The 12,661-nt window shown below is 41.7% G+C and overlaps 1 protein-coding gene and 1 pseudogene across 2 annotated transcripts in view; one reads left to right on the top strand and one right to left on the bottom strand.

Annotated features, from left to right (window-relative positions):
• The first annotated feature begins 1,055 nt into the window (after window positions 1-1,055).
• ZW10 (zw10 kinetochore protein) overlaps window positions 1,056-12,661 on the top strand; it is a 41,071-nt gene continuing 29,465 nt past the window's right edge. Inside the window, exons 1-3 of one of the 2 annotated variants that reach the window (XM_033204906.1) lie at window positions 1,056-1,172; window positions 1,252-1,632; window positions 6,451-6,585. In XM_033204906.1, coding sequence (XP_033060797.1) covers window positions 1,528-1,632; window positions 6,451-6,585 — 240 coding nt within the window. In that variant the 5' untranslated portion in view covers window positions 1,056-1,172; window positions 1,252-1,527. The remainder of the gene's footprint in view (window positions 1,173-1,251; window positions 1,633-6,450; window positions 6,586-12,661) is intronic. The other variant, XM_033204904.1, reaches the window with a different exon arrangement.
• On the bottom strand, window positions 5,363-5,758 carry LOC117080183 (annotated as a pseudogene).

Here is a 12,661-nt window from a genome sequence, read left to right as displayed (position 1 = left end):
TTTGTCATTGGGCATTTATTATTAATGCAGTTAGAATTCAAAGTAAAGTTGACAGGTCTACCAAAAAGCGATTGATTTGGTTTTCCAAGGAAAGGAGTTTCTCTCGATGTTTTGACTGTTTTCAGTGCTTCCTCTCTCAATCCCAGTTTTGTTTCCTCTCCTTATGGCACATGAATCAGCCCTTGCTTCACTGGGATAAGCAGATTATCTCGCAGACACTTAAAATTGTCAGGGATCTTAGGGTCAGTGCCTATTTGGGGTCAACCCTCACAATATACCTTTTTAAAAAACAAAAAACCTTTTACTTTTAATCAAAGCAGTACATTTGGCTCTTGGTATCCATGGATCCAACCAACCACAGATCAAAAATATCCTGGAAAAAACTAATAAAAAATAACAATACAACAACAAAAAATAATGCAAATAAAAATACAATATAACGACTATATAGCATTTAGATTGATTTGTATTAGGTCTTATAAGTATCTAGAGAGGATTTAAAGTGTATGGGGAGGATGTGTGCTGATTACTTGTAAACATTACATCATTTTATGTAAGAGACTTGAGCATCCATGGATTTTGCTATGGGGGCAGGGGAGGTTTCTGGAACCAATCCCCCCATACCAAGGGAGGACTGTGTATGTTTACTGCAGAAAAATAGAGAAAGCAAGGGCAGAGAAGAGCATAAACACCATAAATCCACCACCCATAGGATAATTTGATGTCTGTCCTTTACTTACATACTTACCTATTTTTTGTTTTTTGATCAAACAATGGCTATAGACTTATGTTTTTGAAAAGGAACCATACTATACATAGAATATTGTGAACATCTTTCTATATGCAATGCATTAAAATAAACCATTTCTAAAAGCTTTTGACACACATATTTATAATCTGACAAAGTACTAAGTATCTTGTTCTTGTTCACACAGGACTAATATTATGTCTAAGTAATATAAATATGTAATGTAGGTAATGTAAATGTGTAATGTATCACGTAGATGTAATATATGTTCATAGATGCAATTACAGGCCTTTTATTTATAATGAGGTGACGCCACTTCTTTACACAACTCCAGAGGACGCCGTTCATAGCTTCTGGTGCCACAGCGGCCCAATAAAAGTTGAGGAAAAAAGATCGAGATGGGCTCGTTGGCTCTTTCAGTTAGGTAATTTTACACGTAAGCCTTTTGAAGTTTAGAAAGATTCAGTTAGACCTGGTCATTAAAAACGTTTAATTTCCTCCAGTGAAAAACGGGCGGGAAGCGACAAACTTTGAAAACAACTAAGGAAGAAAACGCGTCTGCATACAGTTTGCCAACTACGGGACACCGTTGAAATCCCATCCTGGGATTGGAGCGGTGCCTGCTGGGAGTTGTAGTGCGCCCCTCGCCCTCCGGGCGGCGGTCTGAGGCCCTCGAGACTCCGTTTCCCGGCAGGCCGCGCGTCAAGACGGCCGGGGGGACGGGAGCTGCCGCGCTGGCTACGAGAGTGACCCAGTCAGCATTGATTCCCGTCTTGACCATGGCCTCGTTCGTGACAGAAGTTTTGGCACACTCCGGGAGGCTGGAAAAGGAGGATCTGGGGACCCGGATCAGCCGCCTGACTCGGCGGGTGGAGGAGATTAAGGTGAGAGCGGGGCAGCTGTATGCTGACTGGAAGGGGACGCCGGGTCCATGTGTGAAGGGACTGGAGAGAGAAGTTGGGGGCTAAGGGCAGACAGAGTGGGGACCAGCAGAGTGGGGCCTGTCGGGGAGATCTAGTTGTGGGGGCTGAATGAGGAGTGGGGAGGCCCAGCGTGTGTGGATTGAGGAGGGATCTTGGAGGGGAGCCCAGACAGGGGTTGGGAACTGAGGAGGCGAGGAGGCCTGGGACTGTGGGGACGAAGAGGCGGTGTCTGGAGAGCACTGGGGAGTGGAGTTATGTTGGGGAGGGGTGTGCCGCGGGAATAGGGAGACTGAAGAGACCAGCAGAGCGGGAGGAGCAACTGGAAGCTCCGAGGAAGCTAGGGAGCGAGCGCAGGAGAGAAATAGAAAAGGCAGGATCCCCCCTTCCCCTTCTTCCATCGATGAGTGTTTATTTCCTCCACCCACTCCTTGTTGTGTTGATGAATAAAACAGCCTGGAGGATTGCACCTTTCTCCTCCCCGACCTTAAAAAAACCCCCAGACTCTCAGTATGTTTTTATTTTTATCTATCTATTTCTCTTTTGAGATGGAGTCTTGCTCTGTTGCCCAGGCTGGAGTGATCTCGGCTCACCGCAACCTCTGCCTCCCGGGTTCAAGCGATTCTCCTGCCTCAGCCTCCTGAGTAGCTGGGATTACAGGCGCACGGCACCACGCCTGGCTAATTTTTTTTTCTGTTTGTTTTGTATTTTTAGTAGAGACGGAGTTTCACCATGTTGGCCAGGCTGGTCTCGAACTCTTGACCTCAGGTGATCCACCCGCCTCATCCTCCCAAAGTGTTGGGATTACAGGCGTGAGCCACCGCCTCCAGCCTCTTAATGTGTTTTTAAAACTTCTTCATCTACAAGCACTTGAAGCTGTGCTGAGTGTCAGTGGTACTTAGGTAGAGGTTGCTGCTTTGAGGTTGATACAAAAACTGGAAGCAGGTAGCCACACACAGTTTTGCTTTGCACCAATATTGCTACCTTGCCAGTATTTGCCCACATCTTCAGTTGCTTTCATTTAAAATTTTGTGTATTTGAGTCAAGTAGGGTTTCGAGGGGGCAAGTTTGGCACACACAATAAAGACACAGGTATAACTCTTCCTAACAGCTCTTGATTTTACAAAAGTAGTTTCCTGAATTTTAAGTAGTCATATCCCTGACATCTCTTCTTTAATATGGCTTTCAGATTTTTCACCACTGTTTAATGTGATGGAAAGAAGACAGATTTTTAAGCTACTGTAGCATGGCAAGCTACCCTAGCTCCTATGTGTTCTGAACCCAACGTGCCTTTCTTTCCTTTCACTAGTTTCCTTTACCAACTTGGATCTTCAGCCAATTGAAAATTACTTTCTCTGCTGTCCCCTCTTTTTTTGATCCCATATTTCACTTATGTTGCCATTTTTTCATCTTTACCTGTAGTATTTCTACCCATTTTTCAAGTTCCATTTCAAATGTCTCCTGCATAAAAAAAAGTCTTTATCTTCCCTCAGGGAGAGGGGATCTCTTTCTCTTGTGCTCCTGGAAGGCTTTGTAAATTTGTTGCTGTGTTACATTTCAGTCCTGTATTCTTGTTGCTCAAGTATATGGTATCTTTACTACCTAGGAATTTGAGGGCAAGCAATTCGTTTTTTTCAAATTCATGTATTTATTCCACTGTCAAAATAAGTTATAATTTAACAAAATTAGCCAGGCGTGATGTTGTGCGCCTGTAATCCCAGCTACTCTGGAGGCTGAGGCAGGAGGATTGCTTGAACCTGTGAGGTTGAGGTTGCAGTGAGCCGAGATTGCGCCACTGTGTTCCAGCCTGAGGGACAGAGGGAGACTCCATCTCAAAAAGAGAGAGAAAAAAATCAATTTAAAGTTATAACATTTTTAAAAGATAAAGGAGAAATTGTGGCACAGCTGCATTAACAAAACAAAGACACCAATCTAAAGTGCAACACTAAACAGGTGTTCTCTCTTCCCATGGTGGAATAAATATACACAATTACACGTAAAATTTCACTGAAGATATGAGATGAGGCAAATAACCCTTTGAAATGAACCACCCAAGGAATTGAGGCAGGCTAAAAATTATTTCTTTTAAAATTTTACTGCAAGATGGAACCCCCACTCCCTGTTCTACCCCCTCCCCCCCCAGGTGAGTACTGACTCAAACCCCTCATTTTATGTGCATGGCCTTGGCTTCTGTCTTCTTTCCTCAGCCACATCCAAATCCAGAGAGGCTTCTGTACCCTATGCTCAAAAACCGAGACGGGCGGATCACGAGGTCAGGAGATCGAGACCATCCTGGCTAACACGGTGAAACCCCGTCTCTACTAAAAATACAAAAAACTAGCCGGGCGAGGTGGCGGGCGCCTGTAGTCCCAGCTACTCAGGAGGCTGAGGCAGGAGAATGGCGTGAAACCCGGGAGGCGGAGCTTGCAGTGAGCTGAGATCCGGCCACTGCACTCCAGCCCGGGCGACAGAGCAAGACTCCGTCTCAAAAAAAAAAAAAAAAAAAAAAAATGCAACCTTAGCCAGGTGCGGTGGTTCACGCCTGTAATCCCAGCACTTTGGGAGGCCAAGGCGGGTAGATAACCTGAGGTCAGGAGTTCCAGATCAGTCTGGCCAACATGGTGAAACTTCTTCTCTACTAAAAATACAAAAATTAGCTGGGTGTGGTGGTGGGCACCTGTAATCCCAGCTACTATGGAGGCTGAGGCAGAAGAATCGCTTGAACCCGGGAAGTGGAGGTTGTAGTGACGTGAGATTGCTCCACTGCACTCCAGCCTGGGTGACAGAGTGAGACTCTGTCTCAAAAAAAAAAAAAAAAATTGCCTCCTCAAGTGCCTGAGGTCTAGAACCTCCAGGGAAATCAGGAGCACAAACACAGAGTGCAGCATCATTTCTTTTTTTCTTTTTCTTTTTGAGGTGGCCTCTCTCTTGCTCTGTCGTCCAGGCTGGAGTGCAGTGGCGAGATCTCGGCTCACTGCAATCTCTGCTTTCTGGGTTCAAGTGATTCTCCTGCCTCAGCCTCCCAAGTAGCTGGGACTACAGGCACCCACCACCACGCCTGGCTAATTTTTTTGTATTTTAGTAGAGATGGGTTTGCACCATGTTGGCCAGGCTGGTCTTGAACTCCTGACCTCAAGTGATCTACCTGCCTTGGCTTCCCAAAGTGCTGGGATTACAGGTGTGAGCCACAATGCCGGGATGCATCATTTCTTTAAACAATGGCTTTAACTGTTGAATGAGCTCTGACAAGCCATATGCATTTCATAAGCAAGCCAAAATACTGTCTTCATATCTTTCTGTTTTTCTTGGAAACATGTATCATCCAAGTAAAACAACAACAACAACAACAAAAAAATTAGGCTGGCCACGGTGGCTCACACCTATAATCCCAGCACTTTCAGAGGCTGAGGTGAGTGGATCACCAGAGGTCAGGAGTTCGAGACCAGCCTGGCCAACATGATGAAACCCTGTCTACTAAAAATACAAAAATTAGCTGGGCATGGTGGCGCATGCCTGTTATCCCAGCTACTTGGGAGGCTGAGGCAGAAGAATCGCTTGTACCCGGAAGGTGGAGGTTGCAGTGAGCCAAGATTCCACCACTGTACTCCAGCCTGGCTCACAGAACGAGACTCCATCTCAAAAAAAAAAAAAACAAAAACAAACAAACAAAACATTAACAGAAACAATGAAAAAGATAATTCAAATGGTTTATGCCAAAAAGCAAACCAGTCCTTATTTGTTTTGGCGCCAACTCATTTCTTTTGGGGCTGTGAAGCCACGTAGAGGGTGATCAGGCAGTATCCCGCCCATAGTCAGCACCATGGTGGTCCAGTATAGCATTTGGTCAAGGAATCCTCATTTCAGGTGGATGGGCACATCATCAGCTTTCTGGAGAAACTTCTTCAGCTCTGGAACTTTGTTTTTCCTAGCAAAATTATATGCAGTGGAATCAGGTCAGCTTAGTTGGTATGGCAAATATGATAGGTGGTGCTTCTGTGGAAACCACGGGCTTTAATCCCTGTGGGCTATAGGCCTCTGAAATCCATGCTCCCACCAACTTGAACATGAAGCCACTAAATTTGTAGTACATGATGCCTGGAGTCCAGCTTCCCACATCTACTACCTTCACTACCTCCCCAGAGAAGGAGCCATAATTTATTCTTGTATCTTTCAAGGTATTGAATAATTCAATACACAGTATTCAGTACTTTGTTTAAGTTAGTTTGCATTAAAGGAGATGATGAAACTCAAATCAATGTAGGGTTTTAAGATCAGGCCATAAAATGTTATAGGCAAGAAAATAGAAATTGATTGAGATATATAGATTATGGATTTAATTTATCCATTTATTTTCTTTTCTATTAGATTTATCATTAAAATTGGTGACCACAGTCTGATATAGTTCAATATGAGAACTTCTGACTCCACCTTTCTCTTTTCTAGCAATTGTACAACTCTTGGGCACTGTTGGGGTTTGGTGATCATAGTCTTTTCTTTTAATTAATGTTTTAATCGACCAGTAATAGTTGTACATATTCTTGGAGTACATAGTGATGTTTGATATTGTTGTCTTCTTTCACCCTAATAGTGTTATGAGACCCCTCATGGTGGGAGAAATGTGTTTTTGAAAGAAACTCATTGGCTGGAAGGAAAGTGAATGGTTGTGGGCAATTGGCAAGAAGGTTCTAACATGGAAAATGCCTCGTGGAAGATGAATATATTTTTATCAGAGTTTTCTACTCATTTCATTGTCTTTTATTGTAATTCTGTTTTGTATTTTAGGGTGAGGTGTGCAATATGATTAGCAAGAAGTACAGTGAATTCCTGCCTAGCATGCAGAGTGCGCAGGGCCTGATTACCCAGGTGGATAAGCTATCTGAAGACATCGACCTGCTGAAATCCAGGATAGAGAGTGAGGTAAGGATAAGTTGTTAAATTGGGTAGGTTTGTAGGGAGGTGGTTCAGCTTCCTGATTCCTAAGACAGCTTAATTGTGTACAACTTTTTAAACCCTCACTTTTCTGTTTGATAAATGGTGATTGAACTAAATGATTGTAGGGTGACTTCAATTCTGAAATAGAAGTATTTTCCAGAAGTGTAATTTAAATAACTTATTTTTTATGGAAGAAAACTTGACCAGGCCCGGTGCATCACGCCTGTAACCCCAGCACTTTGTGGTGGCCAAAGCGAGTGGATCAGTCTGTTATTTTGCACCTCTGGCACAGTACAAAAAATATCCCCAGAGTGTATTTGTAATTAGTTGATTGATTAGGGAGTCAGTATCAATAGTGCAATATTAGACTGTGCTATTAGAAATGAAGTGTCTGGAACAAGACAGTAATTGGCTTTCTGTACCTTTTGCTGGCCACATCCTGGCTGTTGGAATTCATTTAGTTTTGGTTGTTGTATTTTGAAAGATGGCTGGTCTGGATGAGAATGTTTAGCCCAGAACACTGTACCATTTGAAGAACTGTGAAATAAACTGGGGATGTAAACATCTTGGGAAGAAACACTTTCAATATTTGAAGTTCTGTCATATGGGAGAAATATTCAAATTTATGGTTGGTAATAGAGAATTTTTTTTCAATAGGTGTATGTTAGAAGTTTATTCAGGCATTTGGTGTATTTGTTGTGCACTTAAAAGGTGCCGGGTACTGTGATAGTTGCTGAATAAGAATGTTTTTATTTCAAGGTGTGAATCTCATACCTGATAATAATAGTGTGACATAACAATAAATAGGAGTAATACAGTTAGAGAGAGGAGATATAGGTAAGGATGGATTACTATAGGAAATGACATCCAAACCAAGACAGGAAGTGATAGGCAACAGGGGAAGGAAGAGTGTTGTAAGTAGCCATAAATGTTAATTTTAGGCAGAGGCATGGAGGTAATGGAGAGAGGTCACTTTTGGGGAGCTACAAGTATTGCATAAGACAAATATTTAGAGATTGTGGTGGGAAGGAACATAAGATGAATTAGAAAGGTAAGCAAAGACCTTGCATATCAGGTTAGTAGTAACATGATAAAGTTAGTGTGGACGTTATCTTGATGGCACTGTGGAACCCGTAGAGGTTTAAGCAAGAGAGTGACATCAGATTTGAATTTCAGGAATGCTATTCTGCTTGCAGTTTGAAGAAAGAACTTGAGGGAAATGAGTCCAGGATATGAGAAGGCAGTTAAAATATTCAGAGGCAGTTAAAATAATCGAGGAAAAAAAGGGTGGTGATTTGCCCTAAAGTCAGTGGCAGTGGGGATGGAGAAAAATTGATGGATCCTAGTGACATTTCAGAGAGGATATTTGGGACTTGTTAATGTGGGGAGTGAAGGATGTAGGAGTCAAGGATAACTGGGGAACTAGGTCATGGTTTCATTCCATTCACTGAGACAGTCTAGAGAAAGAGCAGGTTTTTGTGAGAGATTTGAGGAGTTTAAATTTAAGGTGCCTATGGGATATCAAATGAACTTTCACAGACAGTTGGATTATATTAAGGTGAAGGCTAGACTGTTGTAAAAAAAAACAATAAATAAAAAGAGATACCTTGAAATGCAGTGGCTCAAACAAGATACTTAAAAATCATAGTACTTTAGTAAGCAGGCTGATTCTACAATCTAGGGCCCAGCTATTCTAGCATAGTGTGTGTCAAGAATTGAAGGGGATCTAGGATTTTAACTTTCTTGAAAGTCAGTAAGTTAGCCTGCTAAAGTTTCATAGATTTTGTTTTTACATTTTTTTTGAGACGCACTCTTACTCTGTTGCCCAGGCTGGAGTGCAGTGGTGTGATCTAGGTTCATTGCAACCTCTGGCTCCTGGGTTCAAGCAATTCTCCTGTGTCAGCCTCCTGAGTAGCTGGGATTTACAGGCATGTGCCATCATGCCTGGCTAATTTTTGTATTTTTAGTAGAGATAGGGTTTCATCATGTTGGCCAGAGTGGTCTCAAACTCCTGGCCTCAAGTAATCCACCGACCTCTGCCTCTCAAAGTAACTGGGATTACGGGCGTGAGCCACTGCACCTGGCCTCATGGATTTTTTTTTTTTTTAATTTTTAAAAATTAAAAAAAAATTCTTGTTTTTTATTTTTTTGAGACAGTTTCACTCTGTTGCCCATGGCACAGTCATGGCTCACTGCAGCCTCAACCTCCTGGGCTCAGTTGATTATCTCACCCCACCCTCCCGGGTAGCTGGGGCTACAGGTACAAGCCACCATGCCCAGCTAAATTTTTTTGTAGAGACAGGGTCTCACAATGTTGCCCAGGCTGGTCTCGAACTTCTGGGCTCAAGCAGTTCTCCTTCTTCAGCCTCACAAAGTGCTGGGATTACAGGCTTGAGTCACCATTCCTGGAAAGTTTCATGGATTTTTGTAGAAGACATGAGTCTCCTTGGTGTGAGATGAAGGACAGTTTATTACTTACAGCAGTATCAGCATTTTTGTATCAGTTGCCCAGTCCTGCTTCCTGTAGGACATTGTGCAGTGGATTGCTTTATATTAATAGAAAAGGACTCCTGAGTTTAAGGAACCTGAATCTTTTTAATGGGTAGCAAGCATACCTCCCTTTTGCTTTGGAGGGAGACACCATCTCTGCCTTCCAAGGCTGTTTACTATATAGACGTTCTTGAAAAGATAGCCCAGAACTAAAGACAGTAATTGCCTTACTTGTAAGATGGTGCAAATATGTGAGAGACCTCTAGAGAATTGTCTTTCAAAAGTCTGTAGAACAGCAGTTTTGGCAGTACCTGATAGCTTATTAGAAATGCAGGATCTCAGGCCTCAATCTAGACCCACTGAATCAGAATCTGCATTTTACTGAGAGTCACTGAATGATATGTATATGCATTACAGTTTGAGAAGTATTACTCTTAGGGTTTTGTCATTATTTACGTGATTCAATCTGGTCTCTTCTGGTATCCAGGTCATAGCTGGAGATAAAGGGAAAAGAGAGGGCATGTAGGGGCCACATCTATTTTCTTAGGACTCAGAGTTGGAAATGGTACACATTACTATTGTTAGTAATTGGTAAGATCTTAGACATGGTCTCACCCAACTGTGAAGGAGGCTAAAATATATAATCTGGTTGGGTGCTATTAATATGGAAAAAAGAAGAATGGATTTTAGTGGACAGTTTCCACATCATCTTACCCATGTACATGTTTGGAGGTGAGGAAAATAATGTGGACTTGAGATAGCAGCACTTAGTAATTGAAGCCATGGGAATGGACAAGATTGCCCAGAAAGAGTATATAAAGCAGGGTTTCTCACCCTTGTCACTATTGATGTTTTGGGCTGGATAATTCTTTGTTGTGGAGGTCTGTCCTGTACATCGTATCGTGTTAGCAGTATCCCTGGCCTCTGTTCGCTAGATGTGAATAGAACTCTCTCATGGTGACAACCAGTGGCAGCCACTGTCTTCAGACATTGCCACATGTCCCTGGTTGAGGATGGGGCAAAATCACTTCCTGTTAAAGACCACTGGTTTGGAATAAGAAGACAATCAGGAAGAAAGGAGTATCAATATATATGGAGTGGTCAGAAAATGAAGCTCCCAAAAGAAAGTGAAAAAGGAAGGGCTAGAGAACTAAGAGGAAAATCAGTAGAGAATGGTATCATGGAACTAAGGGAAAGAATGTTTCAGAAGGAAGGAAAGTTAACACAGTACTGTTAAATACATTTCAGTCAACAACAGACCACATATACAAGTGTGGTCCCGTGAGATTATAGTGGAGCTGAAAAGTTCCTGTCACCTATTGATAATCCTGACTTCATAGGGCTAGGCTAATGTGCGTGTTTGTGTCTTAGTGTTTAACAGGAAAGTTTACAAAGTTAAAACAAAAACTTTAAAATAGAAAAAAGCTTATAGAAGACAAATATAAATAAACTATTTTTACTACAAACCACTGCTCAAGGAAATAAGAGAGGACACAAACAAATGGAAAAACATTCCATTCTCATGGATAGGAAGAATCAGTATCATGAAAATGGCCATAAGCAATTTATAGATTCAATGCTGGTCCATCAAACTACCATTGACATTCTTCACAGAATTAGAAAAAAACTGTTTTAGTTTTCATATAGAATCAAAGAAGACCCATATAGACAAGACAATCCTAAACAAAAAGAACAAAGCTGGAGGCATCACATTACCTGACTTCAAACTATATTACAAGGCTACAGTAACCAAAACAACATGGTACTGGTACCAAAACAGACATATAGACCAATGGAGCAGAACGGAGGCCTCAGAAATAACACCACACTTCTACAACCATTTGATCTTTGACAAACCTGACAAAAACAAGCAATGGGGAAAGAATCTCCTATTCAGTAAAATGGTGCTGGGAAAACTGTTTAGCCATATGCAGAAAACTGAAACCAGATCCCTTCCTTATACCTTATACAAAAATTAACTCAAGGTGGATTAAAGACTTAAATGTAAAACCCAAAACCATAAAAACCCCAGAAGAAAACCTGGGCAGTTCCATTCAGGACATAGGCATGGACAAAGACTTTGTGACAAAAATGCCAAAAGCAACTGCAATAAAAGCCAAAATTGACAAATGGGATCTAATTAAACTAAAGAGCTTCTGCACAGCAAAAGAAACTATCATCAGAGTGAACAGGCAATCTACAGAATGGGAGAAAATTTTTGCAATCTACCCATTTGACAAAGGTCTAATATCCAGAATTTACAAGGAACTTAAACGTATTTAGAAGAAAAAAACAACCCCATCAAAAAGTGGGCAAAGGATATGAACAGACACTTCTCAAAAGAAGACATTTATGTGGCCAACAAACATGAAAAAAAGCTCAACATCACTGAATCAGAGAAATGCAAATCAAAACCACAATGAGATACCATCTCATGCAAGTCAGAATAGCGATTATTAAAAAGTCAGGAAACAATAGATGCTGGAGAGGATGTGGAGAAATAGGAACGTTTTTACACTGTTGGTGGGAATGTAAATTAGTTCAGCCTTTGTGGAAGACAGTATGCTGATTCCTCAAGGATCTGGAATCAGAAATACCATTTGACCCAGCAGTCCCATTACTGGGTATATACCCAAAGGAATATAAATCATTCTACTATGAAGACACATACACACATATGTTTATTGCAGCATTGTTTACAATAGCAAAGACATGGAACCAACTCAAATGCCCATCACTGATAGACTGGATAAAGAAAATGTGGTACATATATACCATGGAATACTATGCAGCCATAAAAAGGAATGAGAGCATATCCTTTGCAGGTACATGGATGAAGCTGGAAGCCATCATCCTCAGCAAACTAACACAGGAGCAGAAAACCAAACACTGCATGTTCTCACTCATAAGTGGGAGTTGAACAATGAGAACACATGGACACAAAGAGGGGAACAACACACACCAGGGCCTATTGGGGGGTGAGGGGTGAGGGTAGGGAACTTAGAAGACGGGTTAATAGGTGCAACAAACCACCATGGCACATCTATACCTGTGTAACAAACCTACATGTTCTGCACATGTATCCCATTTTTTTTTTAGAAGAAATAAAAACACACAAAATATTTTTGTACAGCGTATAGTGTGTTTGCATTTTAAGCTGTGTTATTACAAGAGTCAAAATGTTAAAAAGTTTAGCTAGGTGCAGTGGCTCACACCTGTAATCCCAGCACTTTGGGAGGCTGAGGCAGGCAGATCACTTGAAGTCAGGAGTTCGAGACCAGCCTGGCCAACATGATAAAACCCCACCTCTACTGAAAATACAAAAATTAGCTGGGCATGGTGGTGGACACCTGTAATCCCAGCTACCTGGGTGGCTGAGGCAGGAGAATTGCTTGAACCCAGGAGGTGGCAGTTGCGGTGAGCCAAGATTGTGCCACTGCACTCCAGCTGGGTGACAGAGTGAGACTCCTCAAAAAAAAGAAAAAAAAGTTAAAAAGTTTATAAAGTAAAAATGTTATAGTAAGATAATGTTAATTTATTATTGAAGAAAGAAAATCTTTAAAAATAAATT

This window comes from Trachypithecus francoisi, unplaced genomic scaffold, assembly GCF_009764315.1.
Source record: "Trachypithecus francoisi isolate TF-2019V2 unplaced genomic scaffold, Tfra_2.0 Lachesis_group8, whole genome shotgun sequence".
In the NCBI taxonomy this organism is placed as follows: domain Eukaryota; kingdom Metazoa; phylum Chordata; class Mammalia; order Primates; family Cercopithecidae; genus Trachypithecus; species Trachypithecus francoisi.
This window is presented reverse-complemented; position numbering and strand designations above follow the sequence as displayed.